Genomic DNA, 26,429 nt, shown 5'->3' with positions numbered 1-26,429 from the left:
TTGTGAAAATGAAGGCAACATATTTATTTATAATTTCACACATTGCATTGATCTATAGTCCAGTCTAAATATCTTTTCTTTGTTTTAAATTGATGTCCACACTTTATTATCTGACATAATGACTATATAAATGCACTCTTATAATACTAAAAACATTTATTTATTTTTTTTATATCCATTTCCTACATTTCTGAAACTACCAGTGTAAAAACTATGCACATATTTGCATAACATTAAATATGGTCTAAAGTATTTGTTTTATTTACAGAATATTTATCTCTGTAATAAAAATGAAATTGCCAATTATTTCTTTACCATATTTTTTATATAAACAACCAATTTAAAATATGTACAGTCTAGTCTACATCCACAGAGTTTGTTCTTAAAACGTAATGCACATCCACTTTCATACTTCTGTGCAATGTCCTGTCAGCATTTTAGAAAAATATTTCATCTTAGAGACTAAAGACGGTACAAAATGTTAGTCATACTGTTGATTGATTAATTAAACCCCTTTTTCTGAGTCTCATGCACAATAAGGTTTAACCAGTAGTGCACCATATAGGTGATCAAGAACACATCAAGTCCAGATGTAACCATCAAATCTTTGTTCAGAGAAACATAACTTTACAAATCAACCAAATATCCATACCTTTGTCGAGTATCTTTACTTGTTCATACAACATTTGGCCAGAAAACCCGAAGGAAAAAGCTGTTTGGCTTAATGAAAAATGTTGTTGTTCCATAGGAACAGTTTTTGGTGAGTAGCAATAATATACAGTATATTATTCAGTAACACGTACGAGTATGTGTGCTGTATGTTTAATACCTTTAAAGCAATTGTTGCAATTAATGACTACACAACTGTCTCGTCTCGAACAAAACATTTCGACAAACTACACATTTTCTTTCTTTATAAGATCTGTTTGATCATCTCTCTTGATTTCAGCATTAACAAAAACACAGGTTGCAACGAGAAAGGCGGTTTCGAGGAGCAAATCCTCTTCATGTTTCACAATGCACTTATTTGTTGAGACATCTTGTCTTTGATTGACTGGGACGGTCAACATCCAAACAGTCGACAGAAAACAGTCAGTAACCTTGTTCATTTGGGACCGTGGGTCCTTTCCATTGGGTGATTTCATTTGGTTTGGAAGAGCTCACTGAACTCGTTGAGGATGAGCTCCACGATCTGGTTCTGGAAGACCATGTGCATGGTGATGTTGGACTCCTCCTGTGGTCTCAGCAGCGTTGGACCGAACACGATGGCCATACTTTGGACAGACATGCGGTTCAGCTCACCATGTTCAATCACTCTGTGGGACAGATGGGTGGACACTCAGAACTGCTTTTCAGTAAATAAAGTGAGGATGCATTTAGGACTTCCTAGTTTTTCTTTGAAAGATCTGATCATTGTTAATACCCAAGACAAGCGGAAGTAACAAAATAAAACAAAGAGGGTCATCATATCACATTGAAACCGAATGAAAAATATGTCCATACTTGCGAAGATGTCTGAAGAGAACCTCCATGGTGTCATGGTTGGGCAAAGGCAGGTTTCTCACTAGATCTCGAATATATGACACTTTCTGGCTGTAGTCACTCATTTCTAAAAAAAACAAATACAGTTCTTGAGCCCCTTAAACATGCATGAATGAGGTTTTGGTTTAAAAAAAATTAAACAGTGTATTGTTTTTGTAGATATTCCCCACAGTCAAGTGGAATCATGAATCATTCATTTCTGAGTTCATGATGCATTGCATCATTTAGGAACAAAATCATAACCAAATCAAATTGCTGTCAAAGTAAATATACATCAACAGTTCTCAAGTCAAAAAAATATATTACTTTCAATATCTAGCTTTTTATGAAATAAAAGCTTTTTTTGTCTAAACCTAAAGGCATATTTCACCCACAAATGAAAATGTTGTCTTCAGTTACCAAGCTCTCAAGTATTAAACACGTAAGAAGATAATTTGAAGAATGTTAGTAAACAAAGTTACTGGAAGCCATTGAAAAGATACGGAAATCAATGGCTACTAGGCAACTGTTTGGTCAGCAACATTCTTCAAATTATCTTCATTTGTGTTCAACAGAATTTTCATTTTTGGGTGAACGTAAAACAAAAAGCAATTAATAAGAAAAAAAAACACTGATGATGTTGTTGTCTAAAATAGGACAGTAACACTCACGAATGGCAGCGATGAACCTTTCAAAAAAGCTGAAGGGGAAAAGAGGCTCAGGAAGTTCCCGCAGGAAGAGCTTCAAAGCTCCGGTGATCACGTGGATCTCTTCCCACTGCCCATCCTCCAGATCCAGAGTCTCTTCTACAGAAAGATAGCAACATACAGTATTATATAGTCAATAAAACACTATTGTTTATCCACCACTGCTATAATAAATAAATACTCAAAACTTTACTGTTCACAGAGATTCCACATTAATTTGCGATTTTACAACAGCAATTATTTATATTAACATTATTTAAATTATGTTTATGTTGTCTAGCTCTTGTTTACCATGATCAGCTTTATATCGCAGCTTCTGGATGACGGCCAGGTTCCCGCTCACTCTGTAGATTCCATCTACTTTCAGCCCTGCACCAGGCAAACAGAATCGGACACTTTAGAGAACTTTTCTCACTAATGAACTTGGAAACAGACACCAAAATGAACGCTCACCCCTTTTCTCAACAGTTCTGATGCACTTTTCCATAAACTTGGGCACGTTTGTGTTTTCCCGATGACAGAGGGTGTCTATGTGGCAGCCAAACACATTATCTGTAAAACAAAGTCAAAACGATTTTCTGTGAACATAGGATAAGGACAAGTCCACAAGACTTTGAAAGTGAGTCTTCAATATGTATAGACCGCATTTAAATCACAGCGACATCCGTTAAGCTCACAAGTGGATCCGAACCTTTAATGTAGCCCTTCTCTTTGACTGACTGCAGGGTGGGCCGCCGCTGGAGGAACTTGCGCAGCTTGGTGCGAACACGGCCCTGTTCAAGGTCTATGCTACTAGAAGAACTCAGTCTAGTTGCTGTAAGAAGAATATTTGAAAATACAAAGACGCTGAATTACGGTAAGTGATTAATAACAGCAATGTGTTTGGTGTGCATCTGATTCAGTTACTGACATTCACTCTTCCTCTCTTTATCGGCAGGCAATGGAGATTTTTCCGGGATATCTTCTGCTTCATCCTCCGAGTAGTGGCCATGGTCCTGCTGTGAAAGATTATTTTAAGAGCAAACATGACGGGATAGTGTGTTTTCCTGTTCCAGACTGTTTGTGGCACTCACCAGCAGTTTGATGGTGTCCAGAATGATCTTGTGCCAGTCGTGTATGATGCTGTCTGTGTCGTACTGTATCAGATACTCGGAGCCGTGACGTGTCTTGAGCTGCTCCGAGACATGGACAGTGTTACATGCTTTATTATTCAAAAACATGAACTGATAGAAGAAGACAAGAAAATCTCTGAGGGCAAAAGCCAACAATTACTGCTGTCAATCCATGTCATGGTAATAAATATTAAAATATTTGTGCATAAGATAACCTACCACTCCCTTAACTGCAACACGTGTTACTAATAGTGCAAATATTCTGTCAGCATTTGTGTTTTATTGCCAAAACAAAGGTCAACAGTCACACTTGCCAATGACTAAACTGTCCACAGTGGAACATATTAGAGTTCAGAGGAACAAATTCAGTCTTAATTCATGGAAAAGCAATGTAATACAGGATGCTGGGTTTTTTATTTGTATTTTATTTTTTTGCACAAGCTATGAACAGAAAAGACTGTCAAGAGTCCCAGTGCTCACCTCTAGAACATTCTTCTTGCTTGACTTCTCTTTAGACGCCCATGATAAAGTGGCTCCCTTCAGTTCCACTGTGTACTCCGGGACGATCTGAGTGCTCTTGGTCTGCAGGAGTCAACCGAAGGCTCATTTTATTTTACTTTTTTATTTTTTTACAGACCAACTATGGGTAATAAGCAGTATATATCCAATACTGACTAAGATGATTAAAAAAATCTAATATGTAAACAGACTAAGTAAACTTACAGACATCCCAGCAGGTGTAAATTTCGGGTCTTTGTGGAAAGTGAGTATGCCATCATGGAGGACAGTCCACGACTGCGCCCAGTTCTTCCTGCAAAGACAGCAACAGCCATTTCAGAGCAGAGACACATGGTAAAACACTTTAACCCTCTGGAGTCTAACGGTATTTTTGGGGTCTGGAGAAGGTTTGTCATGCCCTCATATTTGTGCTTTTTTTCAGTTGCTCATAAACATCTAAATGGCTAAAGTATAATCTCACTGTAATCAGCACAAACTGGGCTTTAATAATATGTGAGCAGCATTTATGTGTATGATTGTGTTTTTGAGAAAACAATGTTTATGCATGGTTAGTGAAAAACTAAAAATGTTAAATCACTTGAATAAGGCCATAAAACACATACATAACATTGGTTCCCGGGACTTTTGAGAACTGGAGCTTGTAGTCTAGAATTTATCTTTCTAAATTATGTGAAAATCATCTTGTTTACTCACTTACAGAGAACAATATATTGATTGGAATTTTCTAAGACACTTTTTGTTTGTAAAAGTCATATGCGAGTAGGCGTCAACTATCATGAATATAATTGTGATGTACACCTTGAATATCTGTAATCTGAGGGAGCAAAATCACCTTTAAAGTTGTCCAAATTAAGTTTTTAGCAATGCAAATTATTAATCAGAACTGAAGGTTTGATATATTTACAGTGGAACGTTTACAAATATCTTCATGGCACATGATCTTTACTTGATATCCTAATGATTTTTGGCATAAATAAAAATCTATAATTTTGATCCATACAATGTATTTTTGGCTGTTGCTACAATTATACCCCAGCGACTTAAGACTGCTTTTGTGTTTTGTGGTCCAGGGTCACATATTTGATTTGTTTTCCTGCAAGTTGAAGAACCTGCGAACGTTGTGAGTGATATTATTAATATATTTACATAAATCTCAGGGGGTTGACAAGACAGTTTTTGAATCCCTGCAAGAAAAACTACACCGATGACTAATTTGCATGCTTTTTTTTATTAATACTTGAAATATGACTGCACTGTTTAACCACAGATAAAGCCCCACCTCAGCCTTTTTCCATTCTCAGCCACTTTGGTCTTGTTGAGAATCCCAGCCTTCTCCATTGATGACTGCTGAATGCAAAAGATAAGGGCTTGGATGTTAAAGGGATAGGATTTATTACAAAAAAATAAATAAATAAAAATAAAAACATGAAAATGAAGGACAGACAAAAAAGCTCTGTCTATTTGCCCATTTCATAATGACAAACCAGTAAGAGCTAAATTTCAGAAAACTTTGTGTGGTGTGAGTGCAACAAAAAAATAAATAAAAAAAAGAGTTAGTTTGTGTGGTGTGAGTGCAACAATATTAATAAAAGAAGCGTTAGTGCAGGTCTTTTGGTAGCATGTTAAGTGAACGACGACGGAACAGCATGCCACAAAACGACACGATCTACAGTTACTAATGAAAGACACACATTTTAAAATGAAGCACTGGACAACAAGCAGTGATGTTAGTTTTCATCTAATGCACGACGTGTTAGTTTTGGACCCCAATGCCGACGACTTAACAGGCCCAATAAACAAGCTCGGGACGCACATGATGAGAATGTGAATCTGTGCTGTGACTGGACAGGTTCCTCCGCCGCCTGAACTTTTTATCCTTGAGAAAGGGAACAAAACCTTGGGTTCTCACTACAATCTTGGACTTCTTTTCACTTTTGTAGAGCAAATTACATTATATTGCCCATTTTTGATAAGCAATTAGTTTATTTTTACATAATAAAACTTAATTAAAAAAATAATAATAATTAAAGCACATTATAAAACCCTGATAATGGCAATTTACTTGAGACTTAAAACATCTTTTTTCATTAGCATGACCTTAAACAATGGATCATAATTAGTTTTGGATCATGCAGGCAAATGCATTCAATTAGGGGAACTTGACATGAATGAGAGCAAAATGGCAATGCAATGTGAATGAGACTGTTACACATGAATGGGTTTTGGTGAACTTAATGACACGAGGTAACAGCTCGACTGAGGGCTGGAAATAACAGAGGTCATGTTACATACGTAATGCTGTGATTCTGGTGAATTCCCTGAACTGAATGCATCACAGGCATTGTCAGAGGCGATCCGCCTGTGTGAGGGGAAAAACTTCTGCAGGAGGAAAACGAGAGAGAGAGAAACAAATGAATATTAGCTGGTGGAAAGTGGTGCTGTGCTGTGTCAGATCAGGTAGCAGATGTATCCTTCCTTCCTGTTGTGGTCACTGATGTAAGCTGCAAAAATAGCTGAGAGTGAAACGTCTCACATGAGACGACATCCCTCACACAATTTGCTGAAACTGTGAAGAAACCTTTTGGTTTATCTCTAACTGTCTCTGACCTCTATAAGGGTTCACAAGTCACAGGATTAAAAAAAAAAAAAAAAGTCAAACAACTGTGTACATCTAAAATGATATGAGCGAACAGATCCGGGTTAAGAGAGTGGTGAAACTCACCAGGTCTTCCTGAGACACGCTGAACTGGGACGGTTTCAAGACAGGCTGAGCCTCTTGGTCCGTTCCATTTCCATTGACCGGCTGAACAGGTGGGACTGAAGCCTTTACACACAGCCAATAAAGGTCTCATGAGCTTATACAGAGTTCAGGGTCAGATATGCATTGTTAAAGAATATACAAATGTTTTTATTTGACAAAACGCAAACAGAGAATGAAATACAGAAACTTAAATGTCCAAAGAAAACCAGACACAGACCTCCGGAAGGCTCCACTGACATTTTGACCCATCTTTTAAGTAGAAATACATCTTCCCCTTGTCATCCTTAGACTGGATCCACTGCGATTGGGAAAAAAAAGTATTAGTTGTGGTTTATTTATTAAGCGACTTATTCTTAAAGAAGATTAGACTCTGAAATTATTTGAGCATATGCAACGTGGAGACATAGACCTACTACAGAACTATCTGACCAATCTTTCCCTAAGACCCACACATTCCTTGCCTCTACCATCTTTATTACATTCATTCGCTATTTTGATTCATTTTGAATAAGTAGCAACCCCGGCTCTATTTTAAACTTGTTTTGAATCATCCCCAATTATTGTCTATTAAAATTAGAGCAGACGAATCAGAAAATGTTAACAGATTCTGTATAGACCCGATCCCTCCTCCGTTTTTTTTTGCAATGAGCACAGTTGTGGTATCATAAAGTCACCAACAGGGGGCACTAATACATACAAAACAAATAGCTATAAATCGACTAAATCTCCGGTAATATCTTAAAAATGAAATAAAAATAGAGCTCTTACAAATATTAATAATGCATTGCTTTTTAAATTTAGGATTCAATTGGTTTTAGGACTTAAATGAGCACTCCCAGCCTTATGTGTGTGTGTGTGTGTGAGGAACTCTCATTACCTGTTCATGTGTGAGTTCATTTGTGTAGACAGATTTTCCATCGGCCCCTACAGAGTGAGCCCAGCCCACAGGAACGTCTTTATGCATGTCCACAGCAGCCCTAGGGATGATGGCGCGCTTGATTTGGGGCAATTGAAAATCCTTAGGGAGCTGAAGAGAAATATGGGAATCCTCACGCTGATTCGCTGGGTAGTCCTCCTCTGGAAGAGGTGGCTGTGGAAACAAAAAGTCCACAAAGAACAGGGACAGAAATCTGCCAGTTTAGATCCAATTTTTGCATCCTTGCAGAATAAAATTATTAAAATAGTCTTATTAATCATTTTTTTTTTTAATGGTAGAGCAGATAGAGAGGCAGAATCTTACCGGTCCGTTTGGCTCCTTGCCCTGACTTTGTGTCTTATCTGGAGAGGAGGGAGGTGGAGGTGGCGATGGCTCTGGGGCAGTCCAAGAGGACTGCTTCAAAGCATGATTATAATAATAATGTCTCCCAGTGGTCTCGTCCAAAAGCTGCTCCCAGTCAGAGCCCAGTGAGTGTGCTGAGGACGGGGTGGACGCAGGTATGGGGGAGGTCACAGACTCCATACCTGCTCCTGCTGGGGGGCTACGGGGATCGGACCAACTGCTCTGTCCTGTGCCAGGGTGGTAGTAGTACTCCTTACCGCTGCTGTTGTCAGTGTGGACCTGCCATCCGGCCGAGTTGGGAGGGGAGGCGGAGTCCGGAGCAGGAGTGAGGGTGATGCCGGGCGACGAGCAAGTTGAAGAAGAGTTTGAGGGGCGAGGAACGCTCTTCTTCAGGTCAGTAACGTTGGCATACACAGCTGTGGCTGGGTCATTCTCTGTCTGAAGAGAGACAAGAAAGACGATGTGTTGGGTATGATAGCAGCTTCTACAGGACTCTTGAGAAATCATCATCTGATGAGCATCAAAGCATCAAGGTCAAAACATATTATAACAAAGTCCATTTAAGTACTGTATATTATAATCAAATTAAATGAAATTTCACTTGTTTGACTGGATTAGAACAGAAATGTAAAATATATATATATATATATATATATATATATATATATATATATATCTACTCATTTCTGTCAGAAAAAGGTCCTGTGAGCTACTTTGTAAGGTCCAGAGATCTAAAATAATCATGTGCTGACATAGTTTGACTAGTTCAACCAAATGTGCTTTCGTAGCAAAGACTGAAAGCATGAAAGAATTGTACTTCATTTTTCACTGGACTTCTGGATTTCTGATGTGTGTGTAATAATTGAAAAAGTAAGCTTTTATGGACAGATGATGTTGAACGGACCACATCACACGGAGCATGGCACTGACATGACATCATGTCAAAGTGAGGAGTGCATCTGTCTATGTCCCATGCAATAACGTCCATTATTCACCTGAACAAAGCTTTATAGAAACCTGATGAAATCAAAGAGCTATGGGAAGACAATCCTGCTGGAACCGCTCCCTCGATTCAGGAAAACACAAGGACGTTTATGCGGAATCAATTATCTTGCCAGCTTTCATCTCAGACTCTTTTTCCCGTTAATAGAGTTCTTCAGTGGAATTTATAAGAAACTAGAAAAAACCTCTGCACTTAATTGGAAAGTTTGCCCAAAACATTAAAAACCAATAAATTACCTCATGCCGGTTAATTTTTTTAAATATATTTAATTAGTTATATAAGAATACAGGCAACTTAAGAGTGTGAACTGTTCATGTGGCCAAGTCACCATTTGTGTGAAAAAGAGCAGCCTGTACATTCTGCTAGCTAACTCCTCTAGTTAAAAAAAGACATTATTAGTGTTTCAGCCGTCATTAGGTGTTAGAACTATCATGGCTTCATGGCTAAAAGCTAGACTGGAGCACTGCTCACCTGTGGAAAGCTCATTTGTCTGAGAAACATCAACAACAGGCCATCCTAATGAAAACCTGTGTTTGTTTAGTCCAAGTGAAAGTTTCACTAGATACCATGTTCTTCCAAAATGAGGAAGCTGCTAGATAATGTGTTTTCCACCGCACACTCTCTGGGGAAGGGAAGCCAAGATCAAAACATAACAACAGCAGAGGTTTCCACTGCACCATGAACATTTGAGAGGAGCTGGAAACACACAAAACACTGGAGCGTGGACCACTGCCTGATGGAGAATCACAATAATCTGATACATGCATCAGCTAAAAAATAACCCAAGTACATCAAAATAATATTAGATTAAATATACTCCGTGTGTTTACAATGCAGCAAACAGAACAACTTGATTTTACAAGTTTATTTTAAGCTTAAAAACATTGTCTCTCTGTAAATAAATTCTGATAATATGTTTATTTCAAGTGCTGTAAATGAACAGCATTTTTAAATCACACTTGAGCTTTTTGTTCACTAAAATCATGCAGGGGGACAAAGTACATAATAATAAATATACACAATAAGCACAAACACATATTATGTAAACAAAAACTTTCTAATACAGGGTCTATTAACTTGAAATGACCCATTAGCAATTACAATATATTGATGGATTCAGTCAAAACACAAAAGGTAAACCCGTCTGACCCGGTGTCACTTTCTGAACTAGCAATAACAAACTTGGAGTAAAAAACTGTTGGGTGAACAAGAGTTTCTTTTAAGCTAACAATAGCAGGGTAGCCTGACAAGCACGATATCCTAGCTGCGTATCTGTCACAGCATTCCCACAAACCCCAGTCCCAGTCTCACAATGCTACCTTGTTTACCGCTTACCTTACGAAACCTCAGAAAGGTCTGCAGCCTCGGCATAAGTGTACGGCAAGCCTTAAGGATCACCTCTTTTACTTCCATCCCAGCAGTCAGCAAGAAAAAGCTACTATCAGAAAAAATAAAAAAATAAATAAAAAAAAAACAAGACCTCAACAACTGTGTTCCTGTGTCCACCTGAAAGGAGCGAGCGTTTCAAAACACCAGAAGACCTGGAAACGTTTTCTGCTGAACTACAACAGTGCAGTCCTGGCTAACAGCTGATGTACAGTGAGCAGCGATTCACAGAAATTGGGAATTTACAAACCAACATCAGGCTTTAGAGGAGGGGCACATAAGACTATTTGACAGGAAAGTTAAAGGGGATCTCCTGAGGGTCCAGCAGGCATGCATGTGCGCACATACAAACACAGAAACCTCAACCGGGAACACAAAGTAACCGCTGTGGGTGAAGAGACTCATGTTAAACTATCATTTCCTCTTGAGGTGGAGTCATGCAAATACACTAAACAAACATAATCATTGGCTTGGTAAACATCCTGTGATCTGTCAAAAAGGCTACAAAAAACACAAGAATGTGAAGTCAAATCAAAGCCACGCTTAAAGTAATAACCTTCACAGTATGTCCCAAAGTCCCATCATCCCAATAAGGGAAGCAGTGCTTGGAAACTGAAATCACAAATTTCGTCTCTCCCCTAAGTTCCTCTTTCCTGCAAAACAAGCCACTTGCAAATATCTGAGATGGGATTCTAGTGCAACCAAATCAAGAGGTAAGTCTAGATTAAAGGCCAAAGCTTTGTCATTCAAATAAAACCTCAAAAGCGCTTTACTTAACGGATTCCACTTAATAGGTGACCCTGTGCTAAACTATATTTCACAGAAATGTGGTAATGGATCAGACCTTTCTTGCCAGGATTGCGATTAGAATTGGCAGGTTTAAAAACAATGACAAGCTCAGCTCACAAACATATTTTAGGGATGCTTCTAAACCCCCAAATCAAGTTATTCAACTCTGGCATTATATAGCTCAGCTCAAACCTCAAATAGTTTGGCTTGTTGGGGAGAGGTGTGCTATCTATGCCAAAAAATGTTGGCTAATTAATGACAGAATGTCCCAAAACATCCTTTAGACTTGCACTAAATGGGGGGGTCCGAGCCATATCTAAGATGTTATGGCTGGTTGTGTTGCACAGGCAAGCAATGTAAATGTACTCTGGTAATTTCATTGAAAAAGCAGAACTCTGCACCTGCACTGGTGTCAAGGAAACTTCAGCTGAGTTTCATGCATCGTTTCAACTCAACACACTGACACACAGACCAAAAAAAAAAAAGAGTAGCAGGGTTCAAGGAGGACAACAGCCCAACAAATTAACCTCTTTTAAGAGTTCATGTTTTAGAGAAACAATTAATAATTTCTAACACTTTAATTAAGATCAAAAATCCCTCAGGTAATTCAAATATTTTTCATTTAAACCCACGAACAGTAATCTAGCAAAAATCAGTGCACAATCATTTATGTTGCCCATAGTCTCTGGCGTAACACTTCAGAGCGTTTTGACCTCATTCCATTCTTGATCACGGAGTTTACAGACAGTTCTTCTTTTTGCAACACAAACAATAACAGAAACCAGGAACACTTGTGTCCCAGTGTTCACAAAGTACTTTCCACGATTTAAATGATTTCCTCATTGCTGTTCACTTAAGTCTGATTAGAAGTATATATACACGTGTCTGATTAGAAGTAAAAGAATCTGTATTCATCCAGATTAGAGATGTTCCGATACCCTTTTTCTCTTCCCGATACCGATTCCGATACCTGGGCTCAGGGTATCGGCCGATACCGAGTACTGATCCGATACCTGGGTGTATATCTGTATATACAGCTGTATATACTACTAGCCCTGTGTAAATTGCTAGAATTTTTTTATGGTGTGCTTCAGACAGATCCCTCAATAAAACATGAACAAATACATGGTGAACTACTGTATTTATTACAGTATTTTTATTATCTAACATGAATTTGACAGTATTATTTATTTTCTTATGCAAAAAAGAACTTCAAATGCAGCCAAAAATCTAACACCGCAAACTAAAAAAGGTATTTAAGTTTTACAATATAACTGTATAAAAAAACTGCAACAAATAAGTCTAGGAATATAAAAAAAGATCTATTAATCAGATAATCTCTAACAAGTAAAAAACAAGTAAAAAACAAGCAACCATCTAGGCATAATTATTATTATTATAGAGATGTATTATTATTACTGTAGGCTACAACAGTAGCTTTATATATTGTCAATTTACTCATGTAAACCAAACATTTATTTTAATGGGCTGCCATGAAGATCTTTGAGTGTCTGTGTTTATGATATGACAGTATTCTCAAATGAAACGGTAAATTCTCATGAAGTGACGGTTTATGCGTTCGTGTCCTCATGACACACAGCAGAGACTACAAAACAGCGAGCTCTCGCGCATCTGTGCCAGTCACCCACAGAGATGTAGATTTTGCGGGAGTAATATTTAAATAGTATTTTGCAGTTTAATATTCACAGACACTAGTATATATTCGGCTACTGTCTGGAGCCCTGCGTTTTGACTTACACGGAAGCGACTGAACGCAGTTGCCGGTACTGAATATACTTGAGAGTCTGTAACTACCGGTACTACAGAGACATACTGCTAACCACTGATCTATAATATAGTAGCGGCTTCACTGTCTTTTGGCAGTTTAGAATGTGATGAGTGATCCAGTCATATATAGATAAGGGCTGCTAACGCGTTTTCATTTCTTCTTCGCTGCTCTAAACAGGGGTTGCTTGTGGCAACACAGCACGACTTCCTGTGTTTTCAATGCATTTTGAGCAGCGAAGAAGAACCGTGCAGCGGTTAGGCAAAGCTTGCGGTCATAACTAGGTCTTTTTTAAGAAAATGGTATCGGATCGGTATATGGGTTCATGTACTCGCCGATGCCGATGCCAGAATTTGTTGTGGTATCGGAGATATTTCCGATACTAGTATCGGAATCGGAACAACTCTAATCCAGATGACAAATATTAGTCACAAAATATATCCCACAGATTCATTCAAAGGTTGATCACAGGGCAAAATGTTATCTAAAGTTCTGAGGATACCAAGCTAAATTTCAGCACATCTGTATGCTTCTCAGAGGTTTTGACTTGCTCATGCTATAACTGCAAAATACCCATATCCAAAAGAGGCTGCAGAATTTATCAATTTGAAATGCAAAGAAATAACTAGAAAGCCATAATACGCCAAAAAAATTTAACAGTCTGCATGCAATTTAATCAATCAATGAAACCCTTGTTCACACAGCTAATACCTGTAGGTCTAAGCAATTCAGAAAGCAAGTGGCCTTAAACAGCTCCACTCCATCGAAAGGGCAATGCTGCACAAATTAATCAGTTAAATGAAAGATTTACCTCAAAGGTAAAGCATAATTCTGCTGTCTATAAAAGCTCTCCATCTTTTCCAATGACCACTTAAGATTTCTTTATATATATTTCCAGGTTTAAATTATACTTTATTTATTTATTTAACAGTGTTTTAACATTGTTTTAGTATTTATAATGAATGTGAAAACTGATTATCCTGTCTATTAATAAACATAAAATAAAAATAAAAAACATACAGTAAATAATAAACATACAGTAAATACACTGCAACGCAATCATTTAACAGCACTAATGAACCTTGACTTATTGGTAAAACAAGGTGTGGACATGAAGTCTACTTTATGAATTGTTTAAGCCTATAGTTCAACCTCTTTTTTTTTTAAGCAGTGTTAAAACTTACTTCACAGATGCAGGTAACCAAAGGTGTAGGTATTAAGGCAACTGTAGAGCTGCTTAGAGACAAATTATATATATATCAACTGAATTGATTCATAATTTCACATAAACGGACTGTTCACGCTCTAATTTGTGGTGAGTCTAGCGAACCTAATCATTAAAGCCTTCTAAAAACCGCAGGACTCATTTGAGTTCTGCCTTTATCGCGTCAAGAGCGGAGTGGAAATATATATTTACCTGTATTTGATTTTGGCTGGAGGTCTCAGATGAATCTTACCTGTTCCTCCACAGAAGAGAGAGTCGAGTCCGCTAATCTGAAGCGGCGCCTGTGACCGGAGGTGAACTAGGGAGCGGCAACCCACCTTGCTTGCTTTATTTTAACTCTTTCTTTCCCAAACGCACAAAAGTGGTGTATCCTTTGTAAGTGTATTCCTGCCTTTAACTCTTAACATTAGGCCTTCTGTAACGCAGAGGACACGACACGCTTGGCTTGTTTTCACACAGTGCCTATATGTGGGTAGGGTGGGAGTTGTTCTGAACTTGTTTGGGTTTAAAGCACTGATATTAGATTTGGAGGCCTTCGGGAAGAACTCCTCCTTTGTTTTGTAAACGTGCCAGTGGTTGAGAGGCATTTTAGTCAAGTCAAGTCACCTTTATTTATATAGAGCTTTAAATAATAAATATTTCGTCAAGGCAACTGAACAACATTAATTAGGAAAACTGTGTCAGTAATGCAAAATGCCAATTAAAGGCAGTTCATCATTGAATCCAGTGATGTCATCATTCAGCTCAGTTCAGTTTAGCAGGACTGGACCAGCTGTCAGACTGTATGTTCTCTTGGTTGTTACCACTAGGTTAGACAAATATAGGTAATTACAATAGCTTATAGGCATATAAGTGACTTGGTAAAAGTCAGCTCTTAGTGATAGAAATTTTTTTGCTGCTCCCTTAATATCAGAATAGAGCTCATGGACATTCTCGTGAATTATCCTCTGTAAACTATGTTGCAGCATGAAGTCATCTAAGGCCCTTCAGATATATCTGAAGTTTAATACAGTGCTGGTTTTGTGAGAGACATTTGTCTGCAGCTGATTGTTAGATGGACTAACAATGGCTCTGAAACCTGACACAGGTGCACAGAGAGCTCCACTCCCACTGCGCCGCTCTCCTTCACTTCCAAACACATTCCTAGCTGTTCCCAAACAAGACTGGGACTGCACTGATTCTCATTAGATCTGCAAAGGGTTACAGAGTTAGGAGCAATTATAAGCGTACTGACACTCACTGCGTTCGTTCATCCATTTCTTGTGATAAAACAAAGGACAAAATAATATGATGATGGAAAACATCAGGTTTCAGTGAAACGTTGAGAGTTGTTTTGTCCACTTTGCCTCATTTCAAAGCATCCGAGTTAAAGTAGAGAGAAACTGGGAACATGAAAATGAACCACTAGATTCCCTGGAATTTTTTTTATAAATTTATTCTCTTAAGAAACTGAAATGAAAACTAACGTTTCATATTTAATCACTTTCTCTAATGGAAGCGATTTCTGTAAAAAAAAAAAAAAAAAAAAAAATGTAGGCCGAACATCTCTCTTTCACTCTCGCTCTCCATCTACCCACAAAGTTTCAATGTTTCAGTGGATTTATGACAAACAATTTAATTTACCAATGCAGTAAAGAATGGGACACTTTGAAAATGACAATAAAAACCCCTCCCTCTCTCTCTCTCTCTCTCTCTCTCTCTCTCTCTCTTTCATACTCAGTATTCATGTCCTTCTCCCTTCGCGTTCTGATGAATTTCAAGCTTCAGGATCATGTAGTGTTTTTGAAACGGAGAAGCTAAAACATCTGTGCCAACAATGGTAGCCTTGCAGCTGCAACACCAAGCCTGACTCAGATCCCAACAGTGTCCCGAGAGATTAACATGTTCCCCTTTCAAGTTTACATGCAAAAAGCCAAATAATAGGTTTCTCTCTCTCTCTCTCTCTCTCTCTCTTCCACCATAAATGTATTATGAACAAATAACACAATTATAAAATGTAGTCTCATATTTCAGGTTTGAAATTGAAAGCATTGTCTGCTGGAAGTGAGATGCATTTCTTTTTTGTATTCTTTAAGAGACAGTTGACACAAAAGAAACCTAACCCTGTTGTGGCATGCCCTGTAGCTTTTCTCAACTGAACTCTGTGGCACAGTGTGTCCACATTTTTCAAAAATTTGTTCACACACACACACACACACACACACAAGAAAAAGGGATGGGCGCCCTGATAACCTGTAGGCCACAAGCAAGTGCATTACAAACATAGTCAACGCAAATCAAACTGGAAAGTGGATTTTGATGTTTTCTTTAGATACAGTTTGTCAGTTTGCAGGGTAGTGGCTATCGTGCTGATATATGTACACATGGTTTTTATAGGATGAGAGTTCTAGATGTCTTTCATAGGCTTAAACACACACACTTTACCACACTATATCCTTCCGTTGCTGTAGGAAAAGCTGTAATATCCTGTTCTGATGTCACGAAGGAGGGTGTCATTGTTAAGCGGCTCTCCTTCATTTCCCATTGTTTTCTGTGCTTTATTTCATGTGGCTCCCAAAACAGCTGAGTAACTACTTCTTACATGAACAAAATGCCACATTGATGGTGACCGGATCACATCAAGATAACGGCTGTCTGTAAATTCTGTTAGTGAAAGTAGAAGATAATGGGTGCCAATTCGTTTACAGGTAATTCCAATTCTATACGAAAAACATACTGCTTTGCTTTGATTTATCATGCCAACATCGCCTCCTAGTGGCCCACTTTCATAAAATGCCCAAACATTTCCTTTGATACACACTTCCTGTTCTACTGCTTTCCCTCAATAGGATTTATGCCGTTGCTTGCCAATGCTGCCAAGCGGAGATAATATACGTGTCAAAAATACACAAAGTTTAAAATAAGAGTTTAAACCCAATACAGAACTTCTTTTGCATATAAGCAGACTGCAAATGTCTGTATGATGATATTCCATTCTAGCTAACTTTCATACTTTTCTATGTCCAAGACAGAAGACATATTTAGCATCACAGTGTATGTGAAAGGCAATGATGTAGCTGGGTTAAAATGATTCATCACAGCTACTCTACAGAAATAGTATGGTTTAAGGAACAGTTAACAGTGTCATTTTGAAAGAGAAACCAATGCTTCAAAGAGGATTTGAAAACAAGCATTCCTGTTTTGATCAGCAGATCCTGTTAGACTGTAATCTGTAAGGCATGCATGATCTACAAAACTTCACGACTCTTTAACTGTGGTAACTCAAAGTTTGGCATTTCTAGTTAAAGGGATCGTTCACCCAAACATTTAAATTACCCCATGATTTACTCAATCTCAAGACATACTAGGTGTGTATGATTTCTTCCTCCAGACGAATACAATCAGAGTTATTAATAATAATAAAAACAATTGTCTTGGCTCTTCCAAGCTTTTATAATGGCAGTGAATAGTGGTCGAGATTTTGAAGTCCTACAAAGAGCATCCATCCATCATAAAAAGCACTCCACACAGCTCTGGGCTGTTAATAGAGGTCTCCTGAAGTGAATCGATGCATACTGTATGTGAAAGAACATTATCCATATTTAAAACTTTATAAACCATAAAGTCTACTATCTGCTAACTGTAGTACTCATGTAGTACACAACAGAGTGGTGACAGCGGATGATGTAGGACGCAGCTCTGGTGAGAATACGCTAGTTTCATGAGAACCAAGTTTTATTCACAGCAAAGGAAAACCAGTCTCCTCTTGGCTTACAGTATATAGAAATACTCCAACCTTTACAAATCCTCGTTTTGTAGTTCTAATTTAAATGTAATTTGTGACCTGTGTTTTATTTTGCTCTGTCCACTGCGCTTCCGTGTTCGCCATAACATTCGTCTCCGTCATCTGCTGGAATGCGACATTCAACTGTTATGGAAGCTAGAGATTCCAGTTTATAACCTTTCTAACAAAAATGCATCGATACGCTTCAGAAGGCCTTTGTTAACCTCCATGTGGAGCACTTTTTATGATGGATTTATGCACCTTTTGTTTGACTTCAAAATCATGACCCCCATTCACTGCCGTTCTAAAGCTTGGAACAGCCGGGTCTATTTTCTGCCTTCAAATTTTGGAAAGGAATAAGAATTTAAAAGACATTGTCAGATAGCTCAAACTGTACCTTTATGGGTGGAGCAGAACATGATGTGTTGGTCTGAGGGTTTGGCAGTCCAGCAGGTGCTTGGTCCGTCAGTGTCGACAGGTCCAGATTCAGATCCGATATGGATTCATAAATATTCTCCGAGTCTGGTGATGGCAGTGGGTCTGAGCTAGAGCTTTCACTCTCTGGCGTTATTGGGGTTTCCGGCTCGGGGGACTTCCTGTGGGGTTTGGTCTCGTTTAGGTTCTTGATGATGGGGAGCTCCACAGGTTTCACAGGGATAGGTTTATGGAGTGGGTCAGCTGGGCTGAAGCTGGGCACTCGAAACTTATCAGGCACCGTTTCAGCGTGAGAGCCGAACAGCAGATTGGCTGCTTGACTCATCCTCTTCTTCTGATGCGATGGGTCTGAGGCAGAGGCCGTGTTCAGGGAAATGAGGGAGTCCGAAGGACCGCCATGTTTGTAAGAAGGGGGCTCGTGTAAATCCAAAGGAACTCCAAATGTAGACATGCGGTTTTCTGTCTTGTTGTAATTCCCTTTGGAGCGAAGTTTAATTGTCAACTCATCAGGTTTGCGGGCCTCTATGAGGTCGGTCACCACAGGCTTCACATCGGGGCCTGGAGGCTCTCTGAAGTCTAGAGGTGAAGGGATGTTGGCTGGAAGCTCCTTGACATATTTAGCAGGGATATAAAATGGCTTGGCTCGTTCATCTTTGCAAACTTGCCACCAGTGATCGTTTGTTTTGGCCAGGAGGATGTAGCGCTCGTTGGGTTTAATGGACACCATGTGACCATCCCGGCCCTCGTATTCATATTCAAACTCCACCAGCACCAGGCCCAGACTGTTTAAGGACGTCATGTTACCCTATTCACCTCTTGAGGGAATCAAGCTGGAATCATAGCTCAGGAAAGGCCTTCCTGTGGGTAGAAAACAAATGAGAGGATTACAAAAAGCAATTTGAGCAGAAGACACGGATTACTGTTTATTTGCTGCCTCACATTTGAGTCACGAGCAAAGAGCACCTGCTGCATAAATGCACAGACAACAGCACTTTGGCTGACCTTTCTACAGGTCCAGCTGTTCAGACTTTGCCCGACAAGCCTGCTTCTATCGAAATGAGCTCATGCTGCTCCTTACACAATGGTATGTCTAAAGTTGTGTGAACTGTCATAAAGAGTAGAAACAAAGTACACCAGAAACTGCTAGTAAAATTCACAAACACAAAGAAACAGTAGTGCTTTTTGTTTTGTTTTGTTTTTCCCCATATGAAATAAATAAGTCAATTGTATTGCCATGGTGAAGTCACTGTTAATTCTAATCAAGCACAGTATTTTATTGCATCGGTGCCACATTCCAAGAACTCGGAGTCATTTTAAGCTAACAGTGGAGATCTCTAGCCTACACCTTTTGTCAACAGCTGATGTTTAACCCAAGAGAAACAAGGCAGGCAACTGTGGTATGGTCTATGGTGTGCTGATATGGACCAATAACTGAGGTTAAATGCCCCAGTTCTGATCAGTGACCTGAAGTAACCAATCAAGCATGACCTCCACAGACCCTCAAGAAAGATCACAGCACCTTTTTTGGAATGTAATAGTAATTCAAATCACATTATAGTTACAATCATTTTATACAGCTTTTAAATTATTAGTATTACATGAGTTAGTAATATTACATCTATACAAAGTATGTGTTTAGAGGATTATATTAATTGCCAGTTTCTCTGTTTACTCAAAGTACTTAAAGAGATTCACTCTTGACGCAACAGCGGTTTAATGTTTGCTCAGCGACCTCTATCACTTGGTAATCTTTTGTATGTGGTTTGACTACTGCCTGTGAAGGAAAGGAAGTTGACTGTAATACCAAAGACAGATAACAGCATAGTGTCTGTAATCAAAGTGCTATTTAGAATCAGCTGACAGCAATTTCTGCCAAAAAATAAATACAAATATTTATCAGTGACATTTTAAAGAACACTGATTGGTCTGATTGCCAGAGCACTGGAGACGTGACGCATTGTGTCAGTTCTAATGGAAATATTACATTGCTGCCACTTTGTTTTTATTATCTGATGACCACTATTTCACTTGATCTTTTTAAAAGTCTGGTTTTCGCGGTGGCTGTTTTTAAAAGACTTCCTTCTTCTTGCATGTCTAATACAAAGAGAGAGGGAGAAGGGAAGACATGCTGCACTGTCAGCAACAAAAATGTGCTTTCTACTGATTTTAAATGTGTGTTCTGGTTATATCTATGGTCATATAAGTTTATACTTGGTTGTATAAATGAATGTGAAACTGCAGAACTTGGTCAGGAGCTTCGAGTCATGCCAAGATGTCAAATGCCTCAACCCCAATGTGCCGTGCTCCAGTGTGTTGTGGTTGTCAAATCAAAGCAAGCTTGTTTCTTCAATCAAACAATTCTCCAAGGATCTTAAATGCTTTTCTTTTATGTCTAGTCACAGCACTGATTCAACGCACTGTAGATGCATATAGCTCCTTGGCTCTTTCAGCAGATGAGCAGCATTTCATACACTACTGGGTTAAAATAGACTTATATAAATTGTTTGTAAATAATTAGTGTAATATTATTCAAATAATGTAATAAATTAGAAGAAAATACACATTCAAATATGTAAAGTAATCATAACTTAAGTCAGTTAAAACATCATAATCATGATCTGAAACATTTACAATTAAGTTTTGCAACTAAGCACCCTACGACCATTTAGGTTTTAAAGATAAAAAGTGAATAAATTAGTTGTCATCAGTGCAGAAACCATAATCCATTGCGATTTATTTGTCATTAAATAAACTTACATTTCGCCAGATTGGCCTTCATTCAAGTCCTCGGTGACCCGCACTCACATCTAACCAAGCCTATCAGTTCTCCAAAAAAACTCGTTCGGTCTCATCGGTCCAGACGTGCTGTGTCAAAGTACGCAATCAGTCGAGAGTATCAATAATCCGAAAACCGAACCGGTTGTGGACTCGAGAGCGAGAACCGCTCCTGCTAAGTAAGAATTTAAGTAATTTGTGGATTAGTGCTTAATGGAGACACGAACCATTTCAAAACGATTCAGTTCGATCTGGTGAACTGGTTCGACCGGTTCACTAAGAAGAACCGGTTAAATCGAACGATTCGTTCGCCAACCGGATATCACCACTAGGCTACAATGCGCGCGAGTGAAGTGAACCGAGGACTTTATTGAGGGCGCATTTGACGCAATTAAGTTTATTTAATAACAGATAAAACTTACTGCTAAATGCAAATGCAACTAGTTATATTAAACAACATTTTAACATGATTAACATACAACAGTCAAATATATTTTGAGCTGGACTTCTAACTACATAAAGTGCATTTAGCTTAAAATAAGTAAAATTATATTAAGGATTTTACTAGAAATCCTAGACTAGAAACCAGACAAAATACTACACAATGTCCACAAAACTCTCCTAAGTTCATTTGTTAGATATGTAAAGCACTCTTTATGTGAGCAGTTTGCATCCTTCCAGCCACTACTAAAATAATGTAACTTGAAACAATTATATTTTTCAAAATTATTTGTCATCGATGTGTCACAGAAAGATGAAAACTGGAAATCGATTGCCTTACAACAACAAAAAATAAGGCAAAATCAAGTTTGTCTCTTAGCCATATGAGAGGAGAAAAATCGTTGTAGTCTGTAGTAGACTTTATCAGCCTCTTGCCAAAACAACATCAGCTGCTTTTGAACAAGTCAAGACAAGTCTCCTGAGAGTCTGACAAGACGGAGAAACGCCACCCTTGCACACATAACCAAGAAAGTTTGTAGACAAACACAGCAGTCCTTAAATAATAAATAAAGTAAATAGATAAGTAAACAGAAGGCCAGACCAGGTGGCAATGGATCGAAAGGAGTACTTGTGGTCTACAAAAGGGAAGGACATTGCGTAATCTAAGAAGCAAGTGGCTAAAATCACCGTTATACATTTGATTCCGAGAATACATCTTCTCCATACTGATTTGCAGTTAATGTAAAGATCTCTGACTGGCTACTTAATGTACTTCACAAACAATTCCGCTTTAAAACGGTGGGCCAGAACCTGTTTGACCACTTTTAAGCCAGGAGTTGAACAGCAGCGGAGCAAAAATGAGAGGAACATCAATGCGTGATTCATCATGTTGGAGGAGTCTAAAAAGAAACCTCCTTGGAATCTGCTCAAACTGTATTCGGGGGGGAGGGGGTGTCCTTCCAGTTGAAAATGTCTGTTAGCGTAGAACAATTGGAGGAGGCCGTTCCCATTCAGACACTGTTTAAACACGGAAACTCCTTGTTTTTCTCTAGCCTGGCTTGCTTTGACCTTGCTGTGCTGTCTGGTTCTCTTACAGGATGTTCACGGCGGGGGGAAATGGGTCTTCATGTGATGTGTTCACTCACTCAAGCACCAAGTCATATTTAGAATTAGATGTAGGGCTCTCCTAAACACTTCATATTATCTCCTGTCATATATAGTCAGCCCAAGGTCTTCAGCATCCCGTGTGTTTTAAATAGTTTTGTATGTCTTTCATAGCCTGTCAGGTATACAGAACAAAGAGATACAAAGAAGACACAGAGAAGAAATTCTATGTTAATGGCCGTTCTCTCTTCCTTTTCCTTGTTACCTCAGCTCAGATGTTAAAGGTTCTTGATGGAACAATTTAGACACAGAGGTTCTTCTGTGGCATCATGAAGCGCCTTTATTTGTAAGGGCAGCTGGGAATAGTCCAGGAAAATGTCAGTTTTGTGACTCTCTGCATGGCACCACAAGACAAGCTTCTGCAGGGTGCATACGTTTGAACTAGTGAGTTTGGGTATATTGGTGTAGCGCACCATTTTCACCCGATATGGGATAAGTTGATACTAGTTGTAGAAAATCAGAGCCAGTCTGCAGATTTAAGTTGACAGATTACCATAGAAAGTTGTGTGGTGTATGATGGTCACATAGATTTTTTTTACGTCCAAGTCTGATTCCATTCAGCCTAAGGATTTTAAACAAGTTCGATATTTTCAGACAATTTCAGAACATGTTGTTTTCATTACTCACGTGTCGCCTAGCAATATTGCGCACATTTCTGTGCGAGTTTGTTGTGATCGGAAGGACTTTAAAGTCTGGCAGTGAATGATTCTCAGCCGTATAATGTATGATGGCCAGTTTTCCTCTCTGACTATTTTCAAAGTCGGCGATGCCTAATGTTTTAAAATCCATTCAGATTTTAAAAGTTGTGTAGTGTATTCCAGCCTTGACTTGTTTTTTGTTGAAAATGATCAAATCTAACACCAGGTTTGATGTAAGTGATATCCAACTTCATTATCTGCATAAAACATGATGGAAATCAACAAGATGCAAGCGGAGGAGATAACCTTGAACAATAATTTTTGAATTGAGTTACATTCATGTATAGCTAGTAAAATTCCAGAAGATGTGGAATGAAGTTAATCATTCACATGGACTATACTTTTACAATGCTTTTTGGGGCAACTAATCTATCTGCTTTTGTTGCAAGGAAAAGAAAAGCCTGGACTCTGCCTCACATCAACTTTTGTGTCCCATGAAGGAAGTTAACCAGCTGGCCAGTCTCAGATGTGTGCAGTTAAAATGTCCAACCAAAACCTGCTGTGATTTTCAGATTTTAACCCACACAAAGCAACGGCCTCAGAAAGTCAGAAGGGTTATTCTGAGATGAGCACACAGCGAAGACCTGAGGGAGAATTGAGATTCTCTTCTGAATGTGCAGTGTCGGATAGCAGTACCAGATCTGCGGTGTTCCAGTGTTCCTCCACACCCACACCCACCAGCCCAAGTCACCTCAGGAATGCAGAAAGAGCACTCTTACTCACTGTGCAGTTTACACAACAGAACAAAAATGTCTAAAATATATACTCTCAAAGGGAATACATTGTTTGCACACACCTAGAATAGACTAAGCATGTATACAAAATGGTTCCATTGAGCATATAAAGCTGCCATCCCAATATCTTAAATCTTCAGTTTACGCTGATAGTGATGATCACTTACTGACATCGGCGCGTAACAAAACTCCTATCCTTATCACAGATTCAGCACATAAGGCGACAAAAAAATCAAGTGCTGCTTACATGCACTGATTTACTGGTCTCACATCACAGCGTTAGATGGCTCACTTCGCATTTTCTTTGTAAACTGCAACATGCTGCTATTTATGTGCACGGATAGCCATTCGTCATGCAACATGACAGGAAAAAGGAAGGTAGCTGTTAGAGGTATCTCAAACTTTAAGGAAAACTCATAAGGCTAAAAATAAAATGCACAACACCTCAAGATAGAATGAGGTTTATGTACAACAACAAGTAACCAAATCAGTCCTCAGAAGTCAGAAGAAGTTTACCTGCTGAGGCGGGATCGGCGCACCTTCTTCTCCATATCTTTGTTTCTCTCTTTTCTTCTTCTTCAAGTTACATTTGTAAGAACCGTCTCCTGTCGGTCTTCTCTTTTCTTTAAAACTCTTTTCCTTCCTTGGTCCGTCTAATGTCTTAGACAGGCTTCAGTCTTTCTCTGCCACTGCGCTGTCGGTCCACCTATATCTCAAAGTTCCAGCTCTGACAGTTGTTGTTCAGGGCCAGTGTGTGTCCGTGTGTGTGTATGTGGGCGGGTGTACATACACGCTAGAGCTTTGTGCCAGTTTCAGCTTGCCTGCCTCCTCTGTCTGCATTCATTTCCTGTTCCAGCACACACATCGCAGCTTCAGAAGAGTGAGACAGTTAGCAACAGGAAGAGAGAGAGAAAAAGAGATGATGGTATTGCTATTCCACAAAAGCAATAATGCATAACGTCCTTATCAAATAGGTGCATCTTTCTCACTTTCTGCACATTTGTTACCACTGGTTCACGCTGTGTTGTGCCTCATCAGCAAATCAGGTCACCGGAAAGTTGGTGGGTGAAATCAATTAACAAAACCAGCAGACAGGAACACATGACTGAGACTACAACTGACAGGAACTGACAAATTGTTTTCTCACCAGTAAAAAGAAGGTTCTGCTTTCATCGCTGTTCATTCACGTGATGCGAGTACACTTTTCCTGACATATATTTCTGGTCCTAGTGAGCAGTAAAAAGGCATTTTCAGTCTAGCCTAAATCTCAGAGACATTCCCTTTATTTTCATGTGCCACTGAATGAAAAACATCAACTATTGCAAGTGCTCTCCATGCAGTTTCTATGAATAACACCCAGTGGTTGATTCACACCCATTTGGGCTCTGGTGGTTTCTTCCCTCCCTTCCAGTTTGCACAACCCCTGATCGCTTTTAGGCTGCCCAAAACTTAACTACCACTAAGACATCTCGTACTGAGCACTGAGGGTTAAACAGGAACCAAGAGGTTAGCAATCACCCTCAGATTTGTGACAACATGCCCCACCCCAGAAAAAAAGCAAGCTTGTTTTCTGGGTGGGGCAAGAGAAGATTTACTAGTGCCTTTGGACTCTGTCCTTTCAGTGATGTTCCATTTGGGCGTGCTCTTGGAATGCCATCCTGGAATGAAAGGTTAATATTAAATTTTTTTAGCATAAAGAGATGAATCAGCTGCGGTTAGATCATAAAATACATTTCTAGTTACTTGTCATTGTTTAGTGAGCACATAATGGACAGTTTACCGTCACATGGTGCATTTAGGTTGTAAACACAGAGTGTGTCGAATGCTACATCAACAGCTTGCTATAGTTTCCTCTGATTTTTTATTTATTTATTTATTTCAAGATAATGCTCTGCTTGCGAGGCACTTTTCAAAATGGATTTCCTTTTATAGATTTGCTAGTTCATAATACTTAAGGTGCTGTTGGCCCAACATTTCTAACCTAAATGAGCAATGATTTGCAGATTTGCGTTTCCGACTGGGCCTCGCTTCTGACAGATTTTTTTTTTTTTCAAGTTTGATTTAGTAAGCTCTGTCAAATAGTTGGTCAATTTTCTATCCCTCTGAAATAACTATGAGGTTATCATTTGTGTCACGTGGAAAAACCAGTGATTTTCCTATTAAAAACTGATAAAATAAAAAAAATAATAATAATTTTCTCTGTCAAAAAGTATTACTTATTATGTAACCAAACCCGATTATTATACACTATGTCTATCATTACAATTACATATAACCATATTTTATATATATATATATATATATATATATATATATATATATATATATATA

At 38.7% G+C, this 26,429-nt stretch overlaps 1 protein-coding gene across 6 annotated transcripts; it reads right to left on the bottom strand.

Annotated features, from left to right (window-relative positions):
• LOC113046691 (rho GTPase-activating protein 27-like) lies at positions 1 to 25,383 on the bottom strand. Of its 6 annotated transcripts, none has more exons than XM_026207588.1 (20): positions 25,246 to 25,383; positions 24,615 to 24,968; positions 18,249 to 19,144; positions 7,861 to 8,337; positions 7,498 to 7,710; positions 6,838 to 6,918; positions 6,582 to 6,683; positions 6,152 to 6,238; positions 5,673 to 5,735; positions 5,139 to 5,206; positions 4,064 to 4,151; positions 3,821 to 3,922; positions 3,302 to 3,400; positions 3,139 to 3,226; positions 2,920 to 3,042; positions 2,682 to 2,780; positions 2,520 to 2,597; positions 2,193 to 2,327; positions 1,504 to 1,609; positions 1 to 1,316 (listed from the first exon to the last, which is right to left on the bottom strand). In XM_026207588.1, the coding sequence occupies exons 3-20, from the start codon at positions 19,083 to 19,085 to the stop codon at positions 1,142 to 1,144; spliced, it is 3,021 nt and encodes a 1,006-aa protein (XP_026063373.1). In that variant the 5' UTR covers positions 19,086 to 19,144; positions 24,615 to 24,968; positions 25,246 to 25,383; the 3' UTR covers positions 1 to 1,141. The 6 variants fall into 6 exon arrangements, with proteins under 6 accessions (XP_026063373.1, XP_026063372.1, XP_026063375.1 ...); XM_026207587.1 differs by lacking the exon at positions 25,246 to 25,383 and adding an exon at positions 25,088 to 25,218; XM_026207590.1 differs by lacking the exon at positions 25,246 to 25,383 and having other exon boundaries at positions 5,139 to 5,203; positions 24,615 to 24,880.
• Between the last annotated feature and the right edge of the window lie 1,046 nt (positions 25,384 to 26,429).

This window comes from Carassius auratus, chromosome 28, assembly GCF_003368295.1.
Source record: "Carassius auratus strain Wakin chromosome 28, ASM336829v1, whole genome shotgun sequence".
Lineage (NCBI taxonomy): Eukaryota > Metazoa > Chordata > Actinopteri > Cypriniformes > Cyprinidae > Carassius > Carassius auratus.
The sequence above is the reverse complement of the archived record's forward strand: the minus strand, read 5'-3'. Positions and strand labels throughout refer to the sequence as shown.